The following is a 25,248-nucleotide window of genomic DNA, read 5'->3' as shown; positions in this document are numbered from 1 at the left end:
TGCTTAGTTAAAGGTTTAGGAGCCCTAAATTGGAATCAAGGGAATTTCTCTTGTCCCTACCCTCTCCCTAAGGAATACTCAGGTGCTGATCAATATTAATTTGGTTGATGTGTTGCTTTTGTAGGGGCACCTTGATGATCCAGTCAATCAAGGAATCATTCCTCGCATTGTACAAGATATATTTAATTACATTTATAACATGGATGAAAATCTGGAGTTCCACATCAAGGCAAGTTCTCTTGTTGAAGAACTCTTGAGTTATTTTATTCTACAATCAGAAGTTTTCACTCTTTTGGAATAATTTATTTTTACCATGATAATACATATAATTTATGTTATGTTTGATATAATATTGTGTTGATTAAAAATATACATCTAAAATAAATATCCATCTTTTGCAGGTTTCATATTTTGAGATTTACCTGGACAAGATCAGAGATCTGTTGGATGGTAGGATACAAGTTTTATCAGTATCTAGACATTATCTATTGTTTGCACTATTCTTGTCACTTAATTTGTTAAACAAACACATTATTTACTTGAGGGTTAGTTCAATACAAAGTTATCTAGGATTTTGCTTGCTTTCATCTTTTTTGTGTTTGATTGGTCTCAAAAGGTTCATGGAGGTCTCACCTCATTTCAAATTTGCCTCCCTCTCACCTTTGCAAGTTTGTTGTCTCAAAACTCCAGACCATTGAAACATTTGCTCTGATGAAGGGCTAATGCTCGAAACGTCAGCTTTTACAACCGTAACAGTGGCCAATTTACCATTTCAACTTTGTCGATATATTCAAATTATATTGTTACCCCCACCGACGCAGCCCCAAACAGTTTCTTTAGAAACTATCAGCCTTTATTCATTGAAACTGAACTCAATTGTGACTTTTCAGTTGTGTTTCTTGTGCTCTAGGCTGTTTGCATGTGCTTTTAGTTCTATTGGTTCTTGATGACATTTTCCTTTCCTTTTATTGGCTACAGTCGTATGACTCTCAATCTAAACTGTCCCTCAGTAAGTGTTTCATGAAAGCTTTTCAACATATATGTATTGTGTACCTCTTTTCCAGTAACCAAAACAAACCTAGCAGTCCATGAAGACAAGAACAGAGTTCCCTACGTAAAGGTGAGGTTTTTTTTGAATAAATGTTGAGTTTCTTGTGTTATGAGTAGAAGTAAACAAATTGAAAGTTCTTTTGTAGTTTTTTTTTTTTGTACATGTAATCTTGAGCATACCCTTCATGTTTGTACAATCAGTCTATATATTTATTTATTTATTAATCACTTTCACCAGAGTGTGGCGAGGGTCGCACAACAGAGCGAGGCTCCAAATTAAGTGTGCCCAATATCCCACCCATCCCACCCCAGGAGAGGACATCCATCACACAGTAATCTCGTGTGTGGAAAATTAACGTCTCCTACCCCAACCCTGCAGGAGACGGGACCTCCATTTATTCGTCCCTATCCAAGAAGAGTACAATATCTAACCATTTCTTGATGTTATAGAAAGGTAGCAAATTCTTCTCAATGATTTTAAGACCCTGAGTGTTGGTCCGGCCTGGGCTCGAACCCTCGACCTCCTGCTCAACAGCCCAGTGCTCTATCAATTGGAGCTAACTGGGAGGCGGTTGACTGAGCTAACCAGGAGGTGGTTAGTCAATAACTACTGAACCCTTTCTTTCCCAAGATCTCATTTAGTGATTCTCCTCACTCTCTGTCATACAGCTCTTATGATGTCTATTTGGAGAATTTAGTATCGGATCAACTAAAATCCCTTAACTGATATTTTTCTTCATTCTCATCATTCGTCTGCTATATATTGTTTTGATATTGTGAGGAGAAATTCTGCCTTGGCCACTCATGGGATTGGCGAGCAAACAGGTTCTCGGAACAAAGAACTTGTCACCAAATTCTCTGTGATTCAAAAGGGAACATATGACAGCTTTAAGGGAGAATTGCAAATCACTCTTTGGGACCAAATAGTTAAATATACTTGCCACAATAATTGAAAAGATGAATTTTGATGCATGAAAATTTAATTTTACCTTTGCAGGGAGCAAGCGAGAGATTTGTGTCCAGTCCAGAGGAGGTCATGGAAATCATTGATGAAGGAAAAAATAATCGCCATGTGGCAGTAACAAGTAAGGTCTTCTTCTTAATAACACTTCCACTCCCAAGATCTGGTTGTTAATTCTCCCCTCTAGCTGCTACACATTTCCTTGTAAATTAGTAAAGAGAATTTGGTGTTAGATCAAGACATCAACTTCTACCTGATAAGTTTGAGTATTCTCATTACACGTTTGCTGGATAACATAGGGATTTTACAGGGAGAAGTTACTTGTTAATCACTTCTAGGAGTTTAAGGCCAGGTTAACAACCAAGAGAGACCAATCAACATATAAATTATTTTAGTTGTCACCTTGTGCAAACATTGTCCCGCAAACAGGTAATGAGAATACTCAAGCTGATCAAGAAGTTTTTATCTTGATCTAATACCAAATTCTCGTTACATTTACAAGGACATTTGTAACAGCTAAAGGGGAGAATAACAATCAAATCTTGAAATTTTAAAAGTTACATGTGATTTCTTTAGAAACTCTGAATGAGCTCCATGGGGATGGCTGGTAAATTGGCGAATTGTGCACAGTCTAGGGATGCGCTGGTGAATTGATGACCTGTGCGCAGTCTTTACCCTTTTACGCTTGCATATGCAATCACATGTACTTGTTGCTTATACAATTATCCTACCACTTAAATTTATTGCCTTGACAGTTAGGTTGAGAATTAGAACCTTACCATTTTTTATGAATCTTGCTTCATCAGACATGAATGAACACAGCTCCAGGAGCCATAGTATTTTTCTTCTCCACATTAAACAAGAAAATGTAGAAACTAATAAGAAGCTAAGTGGCAAGCTGTATCTGGTGGATTTAGCAGGGTCAGAGAAGGTTGGTGAAAATATTATCTACAGATACTTTCTTCAAAGACCTATTGATGTTACAGGGGCTGGATGAGCAGAACTTTGTATGTTTACTTTCAAGCTGAAAGACATTGTCAACACCTGAAATATTTTCAAGGCTGTTCTCTAAGAAAAATGAGAACATAGCTAGCAGAGCCGCGCAATCAAATTCAGTATACGTAAGCGTGCTCAAAATCCCGATAGTACACGCTGATAGCGTGAGCAAATCGCTTCGCCAGAAATATTTTTTTTCGCACGAGCGGCCATTGTTAGCGCGGGGAAAAATAATATATTTTGCGACAATAATGGATACAAACGGAGACTCGGCCTACTAGTCCCAAAACGAAGACAATTTTTGGACCTTTTCTCTTGGGCTAGAGTTCTTAAATGGGGCAGAAAGAGAAAAACAACGGAAAAGGAGACTCGCCATCAGCGCCGTCACGATTCGCTTCAATTGATTGTTGTCCGTTTTTCGCGTCGGATTTGATACACAATTCTACCGGCTATGTTCTAAAACAATTGGTTCATGCTTTCAGCTGTGCACTATCGAGTTATGGAGCACGCGGGAAGTTTGGAGAGCACGAAAGAAGCGTAAGGGTTGCCCGAGGCAATAGCCCGAGGCAATCGCCCGAGCCAATAGCCGAAGGGAGCCCAGTGCTCTGAAACTTGGAAATCCAGGGTGCTCAGCATACACTTTTTATGAAAAAAACTGAGATTCCTGAGTCGCCCAAGAACAAAACTGAGGGACCAGGGGCCACCGGGCACTGCTAAACTACAACCCTGATTTTGAGGATGTTTGTGATTAATCTTGTTAACTCTCTACACCCAAACATCAGTATGCATATTCTCCATACTTTTCTCTATACATTCCCCATGGCACTTGCCAAGGGGAATTTGTTTAACAGTTAAGAGCCTCTTTGGTTGTTCTCACAGGTCAGCAAAACTGGTGCCGAAGGTGCAGTCCTTGATGAAGCTAAAAACATCAACAAGTCTCTTTCTGCTTTAGGAAATGTTATTTCAGCCTTAGCAGAGGGAACGGTAAGCATGTGTAGGGCTTGACACTAACTGATCAACTTACTAGCCAAGTGACTAGTGACAACTTAGATGTTACGACAATTTCTGTTTGTTTACTACTACGACAACTAGAGTTTGTTAAGTATTGACTTTTGAGACTCAGATTGTGCAACGTATAGTATATGTATATGTTGCAACTCAAAACTGTGTTATGTTGAATGTAATCTTTTGATTAATTTTTGCGTTTAGAAAACTCACGTTCCCTACAGGGATAGTAAAATGACGAGAATATTGCAAGAAAGTTTAGGTAAGCCATAGCTAATAAAATATTTGCATGTAACAGGTGTAACGCCAGCAAAAAAATTGTTGACATTGTATAAATCAGCATGGCAGTGTAAAGTATTCCGAATGATGTGGTACAATTTCAAGGAATATCGATCCAAACTTGGCAAGTTTTTGCAAAAAAATGTATCTAGGGGGCAGATGCAAACAAATCGGATTCTTGTGAGGCTTTGCCTATTTGCTCAAATTGACATGACCGCGGAGTCGTCAACTAGGTCCATGGAGAGGAAACTCGACTATCACGTTCTGGATAAGTCAATTTTTCATGCATTCATTTTTCTTTTCACAGGTGGTAACGCTAGAACAACTATTATAATTTGCTGTTCTCCATCATCTTTCAATGAGCAAGAAACACGATCAACGCTCATGTTTGGTCAGAGGTACGTCTACAATTTTGCAGTGTGTCCTGAAATTTCCTACCGCAGTTGATAACAGTCAGATAAATGGATGACTTTTAGGTCCCTTGCACAAAAGTGAAAAATTTCCGGTTTATTTCTAATCAATGGTGTATAAGGTTAGGCACATAACAAGTAACTGGAATGTTCTTCAAGTCCAGTGTTACACTGTACCTATAAACTGTAATTCGAACACCTTAGGGCAAAAACCATCAAGAATGTTGTGGTAGTCAATGAGGAACTCACGGCAGAAGAATGGAAGAGAAGATTTGAGAAAGAGAAGGAGAAGAATTCCAAACTCAGAGGAGCTTTGGGCAGATATGAACAAGAATTGCAAAGATGGCGCGGAGGTAAGGAAGAATTGACAAGCTTTCACCCTCCTTTCGGCGGTCAACTCGTAACGTCTAGTTTCGCTTACAAAAGTTAATTTAGCAGATAGGTAGAGGTCTTGAAAAGAGACAGACGGATCAGATGGAGGGAATTGTAAAGCGGCTACGTGCGTTGAGGGCCATGACGACGACATAACAAGCGAAACGGCGTCGCCGTGGCAGAAACAAGTTCTAGCGACATTTCGCCTCGTTTGACATAGAGAATTTCTCAAAATTCTTGGTCTCTACTATAGAACGTTGTCATTGCGATCAGTTGCACAAATTCAAACAGATTTAAGAATACCAAATCGTAGTTTAGAAATAAAAGGGCTATAATGGCATTATTGCATCCCTCACAGGCGAGTCAGTTCCCACAGATGAACAGACGACAAACGCAAAAGATAATCGCAATTCTCAAGTGTTTGAGAGTTTGGCACTCCTGGCTCCATCACAGCCAGCTGTCAGCGACAAGGAAAGGAAAAAGTTCGAAGATGAGAAATCAAAGTTGTATATTCAGCTGGATGAGAAGGTGAGTTGAATGAACCCTTTACTGTAATGGAAAACAAACTTTGTAAATTTAGCTTTCGGGAAAATACTCCTATAGCTTATTTTTATCGAAGAAATAAGAGTCTAACTACCCCACCCAATCAGTAGAGTGCCTTTGATGTTTTTTTTTTTTTACTGTTTGGAAGAGTTTTTTCGCTGTTTGCAAAAATTTTTTTTTCAATGGGAAAAGTTAGGGTGGCACTTGAAAACAAATTTTAACTGTGAAGTAAACAAATTTTGTAAAACTTTTCCCAAGTGCGACCCATTCAGCAACGAAAGATAAAGAAAAATTTAAGCTGAAAAGTCCCGTAAATCTTAAAGGGGTGATATATGGTTACCATTTTCCCTTCAGTAATACTGGTGTATTTTTCGCATGCATATTCTCTAAACTGTTCTCTCTACATTTCCTAAGGTGCTAACAAGGAGAATTTGTTGAACAATCAAGAGCTTCTTTAGTTGATGATCATTTCCTTTTTTCTCGTGACCTTAATGTGTAAATCAGAGGTGATATTGTATGGAGAAATTAGATAATAGATCAAAGGGTTATATTCAATGCCACCATACCACTTGAAACTACTTTTAAGTGGCTTCCTTTTGAGGGCTTCTGTTCACGCACAAATCTCTACGATAGCTCTTTCAAATTCTGCGTGTATTTTCTCAACTGACTATGAACTTCGTTCAATTTTCTCTGAAGGATGAAGAAATTCAAAATCAAGCACGATTGATTAACCAGCTGAAGGAACAAATGGCTGATCAAGAAGAAGCCCTTAAGACAACTCAGGTTGACAGCGAAAAGCTTCAGACGCAGATCTCTTCCATGCAGACCGAGAGCGAGACGTCAAAAACTGAGGTCAAAGAAGTGCTGCAAGCTCTGGAGGAGCTGGCGGTGAATTATGATCAGAAGCTTCAGGAGGTGGAGACAAAAACAAAAGACAACGAGAAGCTATCAGAAGAAGTATCCCAGAAACAGGTTGAGTATGGGCCTGATTACATGAGCCGGGCTGGCCCTGTTAGCCAGGGTGATTTCTTTTGTTTTGGTGTTCGCCAAAGCGTGAAAACAAAAGAAATCAGCTCGGCTAACCGGGCCAGCTCGGCTCATGTAATCAGGCCCTATTGTGGCAGTTTTTCAACGCATCTGGTACCCGTTTGGTTTAGGTGTAAATTTGTAACTTTGCGATGACTTGGTATAATTCTGGCTGATATTACATCAGTCTTATTTCATTTATCAGTTTTCGTCGCTTTTCTTTCAGCTTCCAATTTATTCATTTTTAAATCCTATTCATCTTTCTTTTAATCGAAAAAAACACAAATTTCGAAGCAACTCGTAATTAACTGATCAAATGGCAGAATGTGACTAGAAAATTCCAAGTTCACACAACAAGGAACGCCGCCTGTAAGGGAAAAACTAGGAAACTTTGTTGCAGAAACATTGTTTCCTTTGTTGCGGAAACATTGTTTCCTGTTATGTTTCCTGGGGTGGCTAAATTAGCGGGAAACAAACAAAATGCCCCAGTGGCTAAACGAGAAAACATTGTTTCGGAAAACAAATGAGCTACGCATGCGTGTATGAATAAACTGACTTCGATGAAGTCTGGGGATCAAAGGATGTTCAGATTTTCATTATAGCAAAGCCTTTTGTGGCATTCTGCACAATAATAAGGAACTTCAGCATCTTTTACCACTTCCAAGAGGAGTGATACACAGCGCTTGTTTGTTGACCGGACTTCTTTTTTCTTTCCAGGGCCTGTTCCCTCATAAATTGTGACCCGATAATTTTCTACATGCTCTTGTAATCCTCCCGACTAATATCATATTTTTCTGTCATCAGTAGATGATGATTTGCGAATACGCCACCTCCTTACTTTCCCTGTTCATGTAGTCCTTATGACCCACGTCCCAGAGACAAGGCCTTTCCTCATACAGCGTAATTAGCATTTCAATTTCTTTATCTTTCCAATTCCTTTCCCTTCCCTTTCCCTTTCTTTGAGCGTGACCTGCTTGAATATCTTCGCAGTCAGCCATTTTAATTGTCTGCTCGCCGTTGCTATGAAACATTTTTCAGTGTGCGAGCGGCACTGGAAATTAATTAACATTGTTTTCATCGTGACTAAACTGGGAAACATATGTTTCGGAAGCAAAATTTGTGTCCGGGAAGCAAAAATGTTTTTGTCTGCAGGCAAAAACAATTTTTGTTTCCAAGCAGGAAAATTTGTTTCCGCAACATGTGTTTCCCGCGCGGCTAAACTGGGAAACATTTGCCTCCGCAACAATGTTTCCGCAACAATGTTTCCGCAACAAAGTTTCCTATTTTAGCCTGGCCTTAAGACCGCTGACCGCCCTCTGATGAGCTTGCGAGCAGGCTCTTCTTTTTTGGGTTTCATCGTACGGCCCCTTTTCAAGTTATTAGTACCCCTAAGTTTTGGTATCACGGCTTCGTTGTTCTACTGGCGGGTAACGCTACTCATTAGATATATAACTCTCTGTAAGGGAATTATTTTTTTTGAGTGTTTTGTGGAGTAAGTCGGTTTACTAGTGTATGGAATAAACGGGCCTACAGTTGATCTTTCCCGCGCAGGAAAAGGTTGCCCGCTTTGTTATTCTAGAAGAAAAGATGTCTTTCGGTAACGCATTCCTCGTGGAAAATGGCACTGTGAGAAGAAAATATCTAGCTTAAAAACACAACATAGAGAATAAAACGAAACGGTTTTGGTTATCGAAACGAAACCTGAGATTGTGACTTCGGGGTACGAAACTTCTTTATACGGAGTCCATTGTGCTAACCATTGGATTACTGTGCCAACTTACTTTTGAAATCCGATATGCAAAAGTGTTGTTCAAAACGAAATTCATATCTTTTAACAGATGCAACTCAACAGTATCTCCAAGGAACTGCTAGAAATTAAAGATAGCACGTCTGTGTTGAGGAAGAGACTGGCAGAGATGATGAACAGCCTGTTGTCAGATCTGGTGAGTGTCAGCCTCGAATCTCTCGTAAAGCCGTGATTTCGGGGTCGCTACTTTTTGAATTTGCACACAAGTTTTTAACACCATGGCTACCTTCGGTGGGTCGACACGCGCGGAACCATGTCTTGAGTACTGGTGTCTTCATTTATTTATTTGTTTTCCTTCCAGGGCGAAATTGGTAACGTTATCGGAGGAAATGCTGCTGAAATGAAGGTAGTGAAATGTGCACTAAACTACACAAAGATCAGTTTACTTTTTTTTTCTTGGAAGAAATTTGTTTCTGGTAATTTGCATTGCGTTATATTTTCTATTCTTTCGTGGTCAGTAAAGTCTTTTATCAGTTTTTGGTTTGATTAACTTTTTCTTGCGTGTCCTGCGGTGGTTAATAAGTCAGAATTGGTTACATTACATACTTTTAGTTGTCTGTGATTCGAAAAGTATGTGTACAAGATGTGTACTACATTGTGTACGGTGTGTGTAGCATATTGTGTCCAGTATGTGTGCTATATCGTGTACACTTTGGGCATTACATTATCTAGTTCATTGTGATTGATTCTTTCCTTTTTAGAAACCGAACATTGATTGTAGTGGCAATTTGGACGAAGATTTTACCGTCGCCCGACTATATGTGAATAAGATAAAGTCGGAGGTTAAAACTCTTTCAGTGGTAAGTTTTGCACCCAACTACATACTTGACAAATTAAATTTACATCCATTCTGCGAAAGGAATATACGTTGCTGCTTGAATACGCTGTTTAGTTAATTTTGTGGCCTGTTAAACCGTCAAAATCTAATTTGGTTTTTGTTTTGTTTTCGTTTTTATCTTGTAGCGTTCCAGTAACCTTGAGATAACCGAAAGTGATTTAAAGTCGTCACTCGATGGGAAGAACAAGGAACTTAATCAATCACTGCTTCTTATATCACAGGTATTTTTGAATCTACACCATAATATTTCGAGTCATTTTCTTTGGCCTGGGAAATCATATTTAGCTATTGGGACGATAGTAAAGATTAGATATGTTAGTAGGCGAAAACACACAAGAGGCGATTATAAAGCAAGAAGATAGAAAGATGGCTAATGATGAAGAAATAATTTGGATATATCAACAAAGTTGAAATGGTAAATTGGCCACCGTAACGATTACAAAAGCTGACGTTTCGAGCGTTAGCCCTTCGTCGGAGCGATTCGCTCTGACGAAGGGTTAACGCTCGAAACGTCAGCTTTTGTAATCGTTACGGTGGCCAATTTACAATTTCAACTTTGTTGATATATCCAAATTATTTCGTTACCCCCACCGACGCAGCCCCAAATAGTTTCTTTAGAAACTATCAGCCTTTAATGATGAAGAAGATTGACGCATGCAAAGGGGAACCGAAAAAGTTAAAGCGCAATCCGTAAAGTAGAATTTCCTCTTCACCTCTGTAGACTGATGCGCCATCCTTTAGACACTCTGCTTATAGAATTATTTTCCAGTGAGTGTCGAAAATAATCCCGAATTGCTTTTGGTTTCGCTTTACGTCGCTCTGTGATTGGTCCAGCAAACTCGCGCCACTTTTTTAACCAATCAGATACAAAACTATAACCAATCACGCCTTGGTCACTCGCGTTTTCCCGCGCTTGAAACAGTCTGCCCTCTCATTGGCTCCTTGTTATCTTTCCCTTGTTTTGATTGGCTGTTGGGATAGCTTTTTTCTTTGTTTTATGAAGCCCAATCAATAGAACTTTACGTAATCAGTTCAGTAGCACTGGTTTTAGTTTAACGACACTCCAGACATGCGCTTTTCCGGAGACAAGGCACTTGTCTTTTATTGACCTCCCCATTTTTTTCTTAATCTCAGTATGAAGCTAAGATGAAAACACTCGAAGCAGACATGAAGGAAATGGAATCGAAGAAGAGGATCCTGGAAGAAGCCGTTGACTCTCTGAACGAAGAAATAGCCAAACTAAAGGCAAAAGGTAACGCACAGTATCTCGTAATAGCCTCTAAGGCTGCTAGCTCCTAAGATGCAACTTTGAATTCCTCCTTCCAGCCACTAAGTTGCTGCTATGAATTCCTTGTGAATTAGGTAGTGAATTTAGTGTCACATCAAGACAACACAGAATGTTGAACGCATTTTGCATTAATCGATTGCATGACCAGTAGCATTTGTAAAATTTCTGGTGTAAAAAGATCTCTTTTCGAAGCTTCATCTTTAACATCTTTTCCTTCTTCTCTATTCGTATTTTTTTTTATCACAATTCTCGGAGTGATCAGTGCTTTGTTTTGACAAGTAATTTGATTGCTGTGTCAAACAGACGGTTGTAAATGAGGACCAGGAAAATTTTGGACCGAGAGGTGTTTGAATGTTATTCAGATTCTTAGGAAAAGTCCAAAGAGAAAGATGTTGTCAACATTAAGGAAACTTCTCTTCCAGATTTTGGTAGTTTAAGGGTTCGTTATCGAGAAGGAATTATAATAGAGCCAAAGTAAAGCGCGTGCTCTGATTGGTCAATTTAGCGTCCCCCATTTGCCCATGGGTGTACGCTGCTGACGTGAGCAAATGCAAAGACTATTTTTCCGCGCACGCTTGTTTTTTCTGAAGATTTGTTAAATAAAAGGGAACTCTTTAGCTACAATGTATCAATGTTATGTTATAAAACAAATGGTAAACACCACAGCGTACACTATTGAAGCTAGAAGCTATTGAAGCTAGAAGCTATTGAAGCTAGAGTCACTATTGAAGCTAGACTCAAGAAGCTAGAGTCGCTCTCGGCTATCGTTTCGAGCGACTCTTACGCTTCTTTCGAGCTTAGCAACCTCCCGCGTGCATCCATAACTCAATAGTGTACGCTGTGGTGTTTACCATTTGTTAATTGACGTATTTCGATGGGCTTGCTGAAAACAGCTGAAATAAGTTGTCGTAACAAGCTCTGGGCTGATTGAGTTATTGAGCTTTTTGTCCGAATAGTCTGCGCACTTATTGAACAAGTAACAACAACAAAAAAAAACCTAGCTAAACAAAATAAAATACAAAAGAGCGAATGACAAAGTTCTCTCTTCGTGCAGAATCCCAAAAAGGCATGGTTGCGAATTTTATAGCTTCTGAAATAAAATGGAAGTCTAATATACCTCACCCACTAGTGTGCGAACAGGCAATATTAAACTGAGTGCTTTTTTGACCTATCTATTTAAAGGTTATGATTCTCTTTCAGACAATTTGCAGACCTAGTTTCAGTTTTATACATTTAGCGCATAAGTTGATGCGCCACGAACAATGCATTATCGATCTTTTAGCTTAATTTCAGACGATTATCGATGGTTGGTGGTATAGCAGTTTTTATGGAAAATGTGTTCGTGTATTTTTCTTTGTTTATACTCGACTGTCAGATTAAGATCATTCACTTCGCATTCTGATTGGTTGTCCTAATTACGAGTGATATTAAAGGTTACACACGTGACCAAATGCGTTGCATGGATTGGTTCATGAAAAATAACCGATTAAACAGTTTTGAATTGGCTTTCCGACTATTAGAGGTAAAATATCTCAGGAAATGAAACTTGTAAACAGCGGATTTTATTCAGGGAAATACCTCTCCTTGCGGAATCATTCTCCACACAAGTAATTGGTAAAAGCTACGGAGCGAGTATCAGGGAAAGTACAGTATATTTTGTTATTTGTCTGAGCGTAGTCGCTTATTTGGGTAAGAAGTTTTTTAAATGCAAGTATTATACATGAATTGAATCGCTTTCTAAAGAAGTGTATCCCTGTGTATTTGTTTTACTTGTACTGACTTTCTTTCATCATTATTTCTTGTGAAGTTCTGTCTCAATCGTCTTTAGTAGCCTTTTGTCACAGTATCTTGATTTGAAGCAAAGCGATGGCTAGGTGACTAAATTATTTCTCACACAAATATCCAATTGTTTTACAGCTCAGATGCACGCTCTGGCTTTGAAAGACAAGGAAGAGGAACACGCGGGTTTGCTTCACACAGCGGGTGAAATTCAGGTATTGTTGTAAAAGATTGCTTTAGCAATGACTAGTAAGTACTCGCTTGCTGATCTAAAAGAATTTTAAAGCATCAAGGAGCCAATCAGAATAAGGCTCTGTATTTTCGGCCAATCAGGTGTTGCAGGTATCTCGCCTTTTCCCGCGCTCGCAACTCTCACTACCACGTTTTTCTGTTCTTTTCATGAAAACCAACGAACCAATCTAGAGAAGAATTTTTGCTTTCGATCAATCGTGTCATTCTGATCGCGTGCTTTTCCCCGCGCTCTGAACCAGTGCTTATACATATTCCTGCTTTTTCCATGACAGTCGTGCACCATGCACCTTCAAGCGAAGTTTTCTTCTTTTCCCGCCAGTCATCTTGTAATTGTTTCTAATTGTTTCTTTTAGCGGCTTATTCGAACAGAGCAGTATTTTCTTCTCTTTCATCCATTTCTTTCTTTCTTTCGCTTTTGTTTTGTTTCTTCTTTAAAAGCCAATCAGGTTCATCCCGTTATTTCTAATGCATTTGGCACAGACAAATTGCGACGTTTTAAGAGCAAGTGGTTAGGGATAATACTGCTGAAGTGACAAGGGTGAATTTATGATACATCCTGTCTAGACAGAATTTAGATGTATTCTGATTGCTGTTTTGGGTAATAAGCAAAGTGTTTTTTCTTTTTAAGTAATCAAGTTTTGTTTTCCTTTCTAACCTCAACTTTACTTAACCTTATTTAAATCGTTCCTTCATTCACCACCTAAAGTATTATTTGTGAAACTTGTGCATTATGTTAAGAGGAATACGAAGGAAAATTATCGGAATTTTCCCGTTAATCTTTATTTATACCTGTATGGTTTTTTTTTAGCAGATTAATTTATCGTGTATTATTGTGCATCTTCCTTGTTAGCAAAGAATTCCTCTAGACTTTCACTCCTGGAAGAATTGTTTATACGTTAAGATGGGTGTATCTTGAAGTGGCTCATAGGTTTTCTTTTTCTAATGTAATTTTGCCTTTGGCTAAATATGATAAGGTGACACGTTATTTAAGGAAAAATTCCCGTCTTGTTTAAATCCTTGAACATGAATTCCAAGGTCTGTTCCTCAAGATGCAAAAATTATTATAGTTCTTTTTGTCAAGAAAAACTACGAGGTTGTTTTGTGCTTCGATGTTGCTCTGATTTACTTTCGATTGTGTCTTTCAAAGAGCGTTTGATAAAAGACGGATCGAGAATAATGTAAGCCATTATCTGGCTATATTTCACTGAAAATAAAAGGTTGGGTTTCTTGGCCCTGTGCCTCAACGCATGTAAAAAATTAGCTTTCAGCTAAACAATGTACTTGATATGTCTGTTGTTTAAAAACGCCTGCACTAGCGATTTGACTTGCAAATGATATCATTTCACCCTTCTCGTGGATTTTTCAAAACGAAGCACGCAATTTGCCGCATTTAATGCAGAAAGGTTGCCTCCATTTTAACGCAAAGAGAGGTGACCCATTATTTCTCGCGAACTGTGATTACGCGTGATGTTAGATCGATAACATGAGCAAACACATTCAATATTCTGGCGTTGGTTTTACGAGCGAGAACTATGGTTGGCGATATTCCGATTACCGTGAATCATCAATTGATTATGTCCTAGACTCGTTAAATAATGTTATCGACGAAGTGCTGCAGAACGCAAAACCCAGGGTTTGTATATAAGATTGTTGCGTTTGTCCTGCCTTTTTTGTGCGCTATTTTATGCGCTATTTTATGTTTAGAGACAATCTTTTGGGCATTTTTTGTGCAAGCCAACAATGGAAGTTGGACTAAACACGAACTTTTAAGTCGCACAACACAAACAATTTATGTGAGCAATTACAAGAGAATTTTTTTGTTATAATTCCATTTGTGTATAAAAGAAACATTGCATCACGACAGATTGTAGCTCTTTAAGACCTTGTTTTGAATGATTGATCACAGTGGTTTACGAAGTTACAGTGAAAAATCTAATTTTGATCACTCGCGAACAGAAACTTTCTCAATTTTGAATATTGCTCGTGGAGCTTATTATGTCACTTTGTTTTTAGTTTCGTTTCTCTAAAATCAAATGCATTTTTTTCTTCAGATAAATCAGGGTGCAATTCTTCTTTTCCTTCTTTTTCTCCTCCCAAAAAAATGTTCTAACTGGATTTGTTTTCGTTTCTGAACAATCGATTTTGTTTGGATTTCAATTTGGTAGTCAGTTCGGGGAGAGGTACTTAATTGGCTCGACTAAATTTTAATGAAAAATACCTGTAAATGATAAGTTTACTTTGAAACATCGATTGGGATTGGAAGATTAAGTCATTAACATTCAGTATGTGTGGTTTTCCAAGTGTTCTCGAAAAAACGTTTCTCGCAAATAGCGTTTTTTTCTCCAATGTCCACACACGCCCATAAAGTGATTTGAAAGTAAACCTTGTTGTTGCTGTAGTAATATGTCATCCATTTGATTTTTCATAAAGTGATTGATTTAGTTCCCATTGCTTAATAGTTTTATCGTTTTCATTGGGGATGATCTTAAAAGAAAAAATATTGTTGTTGTAAATTTGACTGTGTTTTTCAAATCGTCGTCTCTAACCTCGGCGGGTTTTTGGCAGAGTGATACATTGTTTGATTAATCGTCTCCACCGAAAAATTTACAGATTTTGCTGCAATAAAACTTCGGAAAAAGTTGTGTAGTCGATACTAGAAGTTTCTCGCTTAAAATATAATCGAAAATCCCCGATGATTCCGAAAATTATTTTGTCTTTGTTTAGTTTTCCAATGTGAGGAAGGACTCTCCAATTCCGTTAATCCTAGCGGGTGGTAAATATTAATACAACCCGGAATTAAAGTGCTGTTGTCTGTCACGCGATTTGTAGTCGCTCCGTTTTCAAAATGTGGTGTTGCTGAAGTGAGGGGCTGGAATCGTGGCGGATCTATTGTTTATATGGTGTAGGTGGATCTTGAGAAGAACTATTGCCGAAGATTAGAAATGATTCAAACTGATAGCAGATGCCATAACTTCTGTTGTGTCGGTCTGCAGAGTCCAAATGTAGGTTCTTCGTAAGTTTTCGTTTTTTTCCAGCCTGATTCTTTCAAGATTTTGTCTGTTATTTGTAGTATTCTTTTGAATACAAGAAACAAATAACATTGTGTATAATATTTACACCATGCACATTGCATTGCGCCTCAATACGCCTCGTAATTTTTATTTCACAATACTTGCAATAGCCATAGAATACCCAGGTTGCCTTTACGGATTGAAATTGGGCAAGAGGTAGTAAATATTACCCACTTTACATTATATTTATTGCCGTGATTTTCTGCTTCCACAAAGCTACAAAAGATATACCTTGTCCGACCGCTACATTGTTTGCGTAGAATGCCACCTTTTAATTTTTTTTTAAGTCTTAATATGATTTCAGAACAAGTGTAAGTTATCACAGATCGATGAGTTGAGGAATTTCTTAATTCTATAGCGCTCGGTGCTTGGCGTTGTATTTTTGATGTCACGATCAACATGCATGTTTATGTATTGTTTTTTGATGCACTAGTCTAAAGATATAATGAAGTTGTGTCTCGTTGCAGTCTGCGTTGGAGAAGCAAATGATCAGCCATAGAGAGGCACACCAGAAACAACTGTCAACTCTCAGGGACGAGATAGAATCACAGCAGGCTACCATTGCTTCAGTCAAGGAGTAAGTTTGTTAAATGACAACTATTGATAAGAAATTCGTTTTGTTGTAATTCCACGAGGCTCTTTCTGGTAAAACAAGGCGCCATTACAAACGGCACGATATTAGCGTGGGAGTGAAGAAACGATAGAAGTTTGGGTCGGGTTACGTAACTCGACCCAAGCCTCTACCACCGTTTAGTTTTACGTTCCGTTTTACGAATTGAACGCGTTGAACAGGCTATAATTCCACTCAGGATGTGTGAATGTCAGTGTGAATTCTCCTAAGCCAATCAGAGACGATCGTCCTCGCCAACTTCTACGCTGTGCTTGTAACCAATCATGTTCAAGAGTATGACAGCTGCGTTTTTGTTGGACGTTCGGCGATGGCGCTAATTTCTGTTGAGGAATCTCTTCATTCGTTTGTTTGAGTTTTTGGAGTTACCATATGAGATGTGCCGTTAGGTTAGTTGTTACGTTTGAAATCCCCTACACGACACTTCCACTGTTTTCAACGATGAAACTTCTGTTTTCTTCAGGACCAACCAGAAGCAAGGGTTGGAGAGAGATCACCTCATGGTCAGTACTTCCTGGCGTTGTGTTGAATTACCGCTTTTTACTTAAAATTCTAATTTTGTTTTGTGCATCTTACAAAGCAAATTTATGGATTTTTGTCGCAAGCTTACTTTGCTATTATTGTTATTGTAAATGTTTTCTTTTTTGTTTTGCTTTTTTTCATTTAGTTTGAAAATGAAGCTCTTAAACGAGAACTTGAAGAGAAATCAAGTCGGTTAGCCGAAATGAGGTGAGTAAATTGTATTTTTCCAAGTCCTAGAAATACTTTCGAAGATTACTTGTAGTTGCAACTTTCTCTTTACATTTTAACTTCTTACCAACCGAGCGCGATGGCCGTACGGGGAAATTTTAGTCTAAGGTCGTGGCAGCACGGACTGAGCACAAAGAGGTCCATACAAAAACGACTCAGGGCCAATATTCCCCAGTACGGCTCGAGTAAGCGGGATTAGCAAGTAGTTTATTATACGGCCCTTGGACCAAACTTCTTTACTTTCACTTTTTCGGTTTTAGAGAACAAAACTACATGGCTTATGACCATTTCCGGTCCGTATGGCAAAGTCGCGACCAAGTTAGAACCAATCAGAACGCTCACACTTACCTTAGGACCACTTTGCCATAGAAGAAATTGCAATTGACACAAATTCTCGGCAGTCCAAAAACAACACTTAATGTTGCGATGTACTTTCGGTGAGGTTTTGCTAACGTAAAGTTTTGTTCCTCAGCGTCCAAGCAGAGAAAAGAGAACAGGCTAAGAAAGATCTCAAAGGACTTGAGGAGACTGTGGTATGTGCATTCATGTAGACAGGAATATACGCGCAATAGAGTGCTTTCGATTGAAAGTAATCACAACAGCCAATCAGAAGAAAGAAAAATACCTTAAAGAGCCAATGAGAACTCAGAATAAGAACAATCAAACTGCCCAACGCGCGGGAAAACGCGGGCGACCAAGTCATGACTGGCATGCATCTGATTGGTTGAGAGAGTGGCACGAGTTTTCTGGACCAATCACAGAGCAAAGTAAAGCAAAACCAGTGAAATGCTGGATTACTTTCGACACTCAATTTAAAAGTGCTCTTTTCTATGACCTTGTCATTGTATTTTCTGACAGGGTTCTTAACGATCACTGAATAATAGAAAATCTTGAAATTATACAAAGCCATTCTCTTGGCCTAAATAGTAATGGAATTTGAGTGTGGCTCTTGGAATGTTATAGAAAGTGACTGGAATGATTTCTCTAGTACTACGAAGTTAAAAACGCCCCGAATGATCGTTTTCACTTTATATGGCGTCCAACGTCTTCGTTGTTTGTAGTAATAATATCGAAGTACGAACTCCGAATTTCGCACCTAAGAAAAAATCGAATCGTAGTTGAGGGCGCTATTCAACCTCAAGTTACAAAGAATGATTTCAGTTGGAGAAAATTAATTTTAATGTCAAAATAATGTCAAATCTCTCTTTTAACCAACAAGGTCCGAAATACTTAAGATGGGTTTTCTTTAACAAAGCTTACCAACGTTGCTGTCCGTAATTACCTTAACTGTAGAGAGATCACAATAATAATGCCAACACTTAACGTTAGTTTGATGAATATTTGCTTTTAGCATAAAGAGTTGGCGACACTGTACCGACTGCGGCAGCTGTTCGTTAAAGACTTGCAGGCCCGATTAAAAGTGGTAAGCAAAAAACGCTGCCATATGTTTGTACTTGTTTAAACCGATTTCAATCAAAGAGAATCATGCACATGATCCACATGATCCACGGCTTGTTACTACGCCGTTGATGCCATGCTTGTCCAACACGTCATAATCTAGATCTTCAATTGTTTGACTGACTCATCGCTGATTCCTCTTTCCCAGACCAACTCGGATACTGACTCGGAGGAAGAAGGAGGAAGCCAAGCACAAAAACAGAAGATTGCTTTTTTAGAGAATAATTTGGACCAGCTAACGAAGGTCCATAAACAAGTGAGTACTGTTGTCCTTACTACGATACATAACTTCTCTTTGATTTATTTCTGTATGTTGTCTTCAATAAGTTATGAGAGTTTGGTTTTTCATCTCGTCCCTGTTGGTGATTTTCTTTTCCGGCTGTGTGCGTAAGTTGCTAGGTTCTATATTTTTTAAGCTTAGTCTACGCATGCACGTTTTCCCAGAAATGTCCTTTTTCCACTGCGTTGACAACGTCTGAATTACAGCTTCATTCATTCCAAGAAAATTTCATTGAAAAGTCCACATTCCAAAAAAATTGCTCGCCGTGGACTTCAACAAAGAAAAGCTGTCAAGAACACTTTTAAAGGGTAACTTACTGAGGTTGAATTTTCGTCACACCATTTTTAATTTCCATAACAAAATACCCAGTAAGTTATATACACAACTGAAACCGTCGTGCATAAGCTTTCTCCTGAGAGATCTCGCAAAAAAGAAAACCCTGTGTGTCTGTTTTTGGTGTAGAGGACTAGCGAAGAGGATGTCGTGACAAATTGATCTACTCATCAGATAGATTCCTTGTTGCCGTGCTTCTTTTAAGTAGTAATTCAGAGAGGTCAAAATGTTGTGAGGCAAAAACAGTGGCACGCGAGGCGCTGCTGAGCGTGTCGCTGATGTTCTTAACACATTTTGACGTTTTGTAATCTAGTACTGAACATACGCACGGCAACATGGAATGTCTTCGTTTTCTGTAATAAAGAAGCAAACAATTGTTTATGATGTCGTCATCTGTGCGTCGGTTCTCCAATAATAGATCATAAGCAAGAACCAAATCATGTGCGTGTCTATTTCAGCTTATGATAGAATCTGCGTTAGAAAACCCGGCCGCTAAGCGGGATTTGCTGTTTTTAATACGGGCATATGATTGGTTTGAATAGCACTATCTTAGTGACATGTTAAGCAGAGTTCACTGTGATTTTCATTTTTAAATCGTTCATGTTACTCATCTGTACCCCTTGTCATCTAGTAATCAACACATCGTGTATCGGAATATTCGATGCTTGTTTATAACGGCATTAACCCGAGATCGTGGGCCGCGACCCGCCCTACCCCTCTTGCAAACCGTGTTGTTACCCCTCTATAGTATTCTTAGGTCCTACAGGAGACAAGATGATTTAATTTTGTCAACTGAGTTGATAACGTAAATTGGCCATCGTGAAGAGTTTTTAAAGCTAACGGTTCAGGAGTGAGCCCTTTGTCAGAGCCCTCTATCAGAGCCTTCGATAGAGAAATTTGTGTCTTAAGTTATAGATGATACTCAAAGGCGATTCAACCTCACGACCCCTAAGATTGACCAGCATCTAATTTCTCCTTACAATATCACCTCTGAATCACGTGACAGTAAAGGAATGGGCCCCAACTCACCTCTGAATCACACGACAGTAAGGCAAATGGGCCCCAACTGAAGTAGCCCTTGGTTGTTAAACAAATTCTCCTTTTTAGCACCTTAAGAAATGTATAGAGAACTGTATGGAGTCTGTACTAACTGATGTTAAGGATTAAGGGTTAAGAAATCCAAAGTGCAAATTCAAGTGTGAAATTCGTTTCAACAGCCGCAAAGTTTAAGTCGGTTTTAACTGCAAGTACGTGCATGTAGTTAGCTTTTTGTGCTCTCTCAAATTGTATAAGCGCCGAGGCCCTTTCATAGATAGTATAGCTCTCTTTGTTTGTGGCTCAGAGTTGTTTCAATTGTTAATTCTTAAATGTTTTATTTCAAACAGCGGAAAGCCTTACAGAGAGTGAAGATGTTAAAGCAACAGATCGAATTTCTTTCTTTTGCTTGTTAGAATCGATCAATCGGCTATTCTTCCGGAGATTTTTCTATATTTGTTACGGGATTTGAGAGGCAGATACTCTCATTCGCCTTTTTTATTGGAATTTGGGGCAATAGTTTTAAAATACTTATTAACGTAAAATTTTGGGTTACCCGATCTCTTGAGGATTTTTTTGGGGGGATTTGAAAGTGGAATTTTGAGAAAAAAAAACAAGTAGAAATTGGTAACAAGCAGATAACGAGAGGTACTTTAAGAATGAAAAGATTCAAAACTCTACTTTATTTAAGACTTTACCGGAAACAAGATAAATCAGTCCTGTCCAATTTCCACGATATTTGTCAAGATTTGGAATATTTTTGTTATACATTTCGGTGCACTAAAAAGGTTTCTATGGCTTCATTAATTTAACTATTTGCGACTTGATATGTAATGAAATGAGACAACATTGATAGCTATTCTTCTTCGAAGACAATATAAGTGATCCTCTGATATGTAACCTCTACAAATCGTCAGTGAATGTAATTTTATGCGTCTGCCTTTACTAACGGCGTTTTAAAAAGTCTTTAATTTGAAAATTTCTACTGTTGTCAGACGTATTGTAAAGGGACAATCATATTTAAAAGAAAACATTTGGAAATTCGGTCAATTTTTTAACTTGGGCTCTGTCGTGCCAATAAGATTTTTTTGAAATATTTTAACACTAAGTAAATACTTTGATATAGATCTTGTATTAAAAGATGGGAAGGTTTCAATAAAAGTGAAAGGAATACTGTTGTTTTCGTTTGGAAACTTCTTCACCGCTAAGCATTGGCAAAAGAAGTGATCGATTAGAATGTTTGAAAATCATAAGCGAAGATGCATGCCCCATAGAAATAGCCGCAGAACAAAGTGTTGTTGACGAATACGCTTCTGGGAAATCACCCATTAGGAGAGTGTACAGACCTTTGCAATTTAACTTAACTGCGTTTTTTAATCGTACTGTATTTCCCCTTCTTCTATAAACGTAACTTTCAAACCACTAAAAGGTTTGTATAAACTCTCCTTCACTTTTCTGAGTCATTTACGAAGGCAGTCTGTTCAGTTTTTACAAAGGTGAACTGCAACCTTCACTCGGAACGATTTGATCTTATTAGAACAAGAACTGTCATGACGCGCTTTTATACAGATTCAATATTGGTCACATACCTCGTAGAAATGTTGGTGATAATATTGTTCTAGTATGTCTAATTTTCTCATATAGGCCCGAGTGAAGCATAATAAAACAGATTTAGAACCTCTTTAAACTGATTGAGATATTTTGTGTAAGTGTATACCGCTCAGGTAATTAGTATTTCTTATCATTTACAGCTCGTTAGAGATAATGCTGACTTGAGGTGTGAATTGCCCAAACTGGAGAAGCGCCTGCGAGCAACACAAGAGCGAGTGAAGTCCTTAGAGCAGGCTCTGAAAGAGGCCAAGGAAGGTGCGCAGAGGGACCGGGCACGATATCAGAAGGAGGTGGAGAGAATCCGGGAATCTATGAGACAGAAGCAGGCCGCTGTACGTAAAGGCGCCCAGGGACATATTGGTAAGAATTTGGACTTAAAGGAGTATCTTATGCTTGATAACTTTGGTTTCGGTTACAGAAATCTCAATTCAAAACTTCTTTATTCTGTAAACTTAAAAATCGTGGAGGAGAATGGGAGAGAAGAAACGAGCTTTGTGTAAGAGAAAAATAAGAAAGACACACATGTGAGCTATTTCATGATAACTCCATTCTGGATCATCATCTGACAATGTATTGTGGTCACTGTAATCTGCGCTTTCCTTCTAATTCCTTTGGGTACCTTTGTCACCTTATTTGTTAGTATAAATCTGCCAGCGCTCACTCATAAATGCTGTAATTTGATTGGCCAAGCTACTCTTTTGTAGATCATTATCTAACAATGTACAGTGGCCACTTTAATCTGCGCTATCCTCCTTAATTACAGTGGTTGCTTTGGGTCACCGTGTTTGTTATTATAAATCTTCCGGTGCTCCATGTAAGCTACTCCATTCTGGATAGTCACCTAATAATGTAACAGTATAGTGGCCACTTCAGTCTACGCTTTCATCATAAATTACCTCGGTCACCTCGTTTGTTAGTATAAATCTATCAGCGCTTTATCACAAATGCTGCAATTTGATTGGCTAGCTATTCAAAATCTAGAACTCAGTTGAGTAAGTAATAGACAACAGATGAGGTCATAGTGTGGTTAGAACAAAAGAGTGGCACCCTTACCTAGCCCGAGAGTGTCAGATGTTTTACCACATATTGACGTCATCTGTTACTGTAGAGGAACACGGCTACATGAAATCTGTTTTACATGATAAAGGCAAATGTTGTAAATGGTGACCTCGTTTACGCATCTATCCGCCAAAAAATTATAAGCAATAACCAATCAAAAATGCGTGTAGGATTCAACTTATCATATAATAGACGAATTATACAGTGAGTAAAGACTGATAGTTTTGAAAGAAACTGTTTGGGGCTGCGTCGGTGGGAGTAACGAAATAATTTGGATAAAGTTGAAGTGGTAAATTGGCCACTGTAACGATTACAAAAGCTGACGTTTCGAGCGTTGGCCCTTCGTCGGAGCGAATGAAAATCGTTACGGTGGCCAATTTACCACTTCAACTTTATACAGTGAGTAGCCGACGGTCTGCAGTTGTAGAAAAATGAGCCTGCCTCGTGTTCAGTTTTGAACGAATAGATGATTTCTATGCGTGATAATTGGTTGAGGCTTCGTCTTCATCACCCAAGGTCGAGTTCTTATTCTAATTCTTAGTAAATAATGGGAAAATTCATACAACGTCAATCCTTTAAAATTTATATGAAACGAATGAGAGTAAATAAATACGTAAATTGAAGCCCCCCCTAGGGGCTTTTCAGCCATATTGTAAACTAGCTAAGTGCTTAAAAATCCCCACTGGCAGGAGGCAGACCGGTGGGCTATTCACAGAGCGCAGCCGAGGAGTTGAACCAGGGGCAACCGAGAACAAATCCAGTGAGCGGCAGAGTGGAGGATTTGAACCCAGGACACCAGATCACAAGTCCAGCACCCTAACCACTTCACCACGCCACCCCCCTCTCCCAGCGTCTCATCGATTGCTCCAATTAACACTTGACTTAATTTGTTTCTTATTTTTGGTTTTCAGCAAAACCAATCCGTCCTGGTCAGCAGCCAACCGCACCCAGCATTCGTCCCGGCAGCACCTCGGGCATTGGAAGTGCTCTACTAGGAATGACTCGTTTGGCTGGCGGAGCAGTCATGGGTTCTAACGTTCCCAATAGCCCCAGCACACCGAGTTTACCTAGCTCACCCAACGGTGCTACCATAGTGACGCCTGTAATTCGTGGCGGGAAAGGCTCGGAGCCGGTCGTGGCGTACAGCAAGAGGATACGAAATGCAGTGAGCACGGAATCGCTCAATCGGCCTCTGCCCCAGGGAAGCCCGAAGTAAGTCATTTTACACCTCAGCGATTGGCTGATGAAACATCCATTGTTCTTGTCAGGAATCCAAGTCAATAATTTGGATATATCAACAAAGTTGAAGTGGTAAATTGGCCACCGTAACGATTACAAGAGCTGACGTTTCGAGCGTTAGCCCTTCGTCGGAGCGAATATAGGAATTGTGGGTTGTGTGTGCTTTTAAAGGCAGAGAATGGAGCTACGTTATTGGTGAGAACATGACAACGAGAAAAACAAGAATAGATTAGTGGAATGAAAAGCGTTCGTTGATCCCTGTGGGATTTAGACTGCCGGTTTGAAAGATGAGCTTTTGTTCAAGATTTGTACGGCTTTCCGTGCTACCTAAGTGTAAGAAAAGACCGCAGATTGCCATATGTTGCTTAGAATGATTAGGTAAATTAAAATGTCTAGCGACTGGGTTCGATGTGTCCTTAACATTCCTTTCCACGTCTCGAAGGTGTTCTCGGAATCGGTCACCTAGTCTTCTGCCTGTTTCGCTGATGTATATCTTTTTGCAATAAGTGCAAGTTATGCAATAGATTACATTGGCGGAGGTGCACGTGAAGTGATCGGTGATCTTAATGGATCGTTTAGGTCCCGATATTTTATCAGTGTTGTGAATGAAAGGACACGTTTTGCATCGTGCACGAGCGCATTTAAAAGTGCCTGGTTGGTCATTAGTCTGAAAAGAACTTCTGAGCAAAAAATTGCCTATGTTTTTGTCGCGTTTGAATGAAATGAGCGGAGGCTGCGACAAGATAGTGCTTGTCTCTGGATCGTTTTGAAGTAATTTAAAGTTTTTAAGAATGATGGATTTAACTGAGTGGTTGTGAGGGTGAAACGTGAGAGTGAATGGAATGCGGTCGGAATCTTCCTTATGCGACGTTTGTAGTGCTGAATGTCGATCAATACGTTGGGCGCGGTGGTAACCCGCTTGAACGACAGAAACAGGGTAACCACGTTTATCGAAAAACTGGCACATTGACTCTGATTTGTGGTGGAAATCAGAGTCATCACTGCATAAACGACGAAGTCTTAGAAACTGAGAAAAAGGATAGAATTCTTAACGTGAGATGGATGCGAAGACGAATATAACAATTAATTATGCGAGTCTGTAGGTTTGTAATACACACTAGTGCATTTCAAACTAGTGTGTATATATATGCAAACGCGACAAAAACATAGGCAATTTT

At 39.0% G+C, this 25,248-nt stretch overlaps 1 protein-coding gene across 3 annotated transcripts in view; it reads left to right on the top strand.

The window, feature by feature from the left end:
- LOC111334456 (kinesin heavy chain) overlaps positions 1-25,248 on the top strand; it is a 37,675-nt gene that overhangs the window by 5,296 nt on the left and 7,131 nt on the right. For all 3 annotated transcript variants that reach the window (XM_088740363.1, XM_022940195.2, XM_022940193.2), the window contains exons 4-28: positions 125-229; positions 402-450; positions 1,065-1,120; positions 2,048-2,135; positions 2,818-2,942; positions 3,887-3,991; positions 4,217-4,274; positions 4,599-4,689; positions 4,906-5,054; positions 5,432-5,601; positions 6,313-6,588; positions 8,481-8,585; positions 8,751-8,795; positions 9,151-9,249; positions 9,413-9,508; positions 10,422-10,539; positions 12,493-12,569; positions 16,145-16,254; positions 16,769-16,808; positions 16,973-17,034; positions 17,528-17,588; positions 18,407-18,478; positions 18,662-18,769; positions 21,913-22,132; positions 23,743-24,043. In XM_088740363.1, coding sequence (XP_088596489.1) covers positions 125-229; positions 402-450; positions 1,065-1,120; positions 2,048-2,135; positions 2,818-2,942; positions 3,887-3,991; positions 4,217-4,274; positions 4,599-4,689; positions 4,906-5,054; positions 5,432-5,601; positions 6,313-6,588; positions 8,481-8,585; positions 8,751-8,795; positions 9,151-9,249; positions 9,413-9,508; positions 10,422-10,539; positions 12,493-12,569; positions 16,145-16,254; positions 16,769-16,808; positions 16,973-17,034; positions 17,528-17,588; positions 18,407-18,478; positions 18,662-18,769; positions 21,913-22,132; positions 23,743-24,043 — 2,786 coding nt within the window. The remainder of the gene's footprint in view (positions 1-124; positions 230-401; positions 451-1,064; positions 1,121-2,047; positions 2,136-2,817; positions 2,943-3,886; positions 3,992-4,216; positions 4,275-4,598; positions 4,690-4,905; positions 5,055-5,431; positions 5,602-6,312; positions 6,589-8,480; positions 8,586-8,750; positions 8,796-9,150; positions 9,250-9,412; positions 9,509-10,421; positions 10,540-12,492; positions 12,570-16,144; positions 16,255-16,768; positions 16,809-16,972; positions 17,035-17,527; positions 17,589-18,406; positions 18,479-18,661; positions 18,770-21,912; positions 22,133-23,742; positions 24,044-25,248) is intronic.

The sequence above is a fragment of the Stylophora pistillata genome, chromosome 12, assembly GCF_964205215.1.
Source record: "Stylophora pistillata chromosome 12, jaStyPist1.2, whole genome shotgun sequence".
In the NCBI taxonomy this organism is placed as follows: domain Eukaryota; kingdom Metazoa; phylum Cnidaria; class Anthozoa; order Scleractinia; family Pocilloporidae; genus Stylophora; species Stylophora pistillata.
This window is presented reverse-complemented; position numbering and strand designations above follow the sequence as displayed.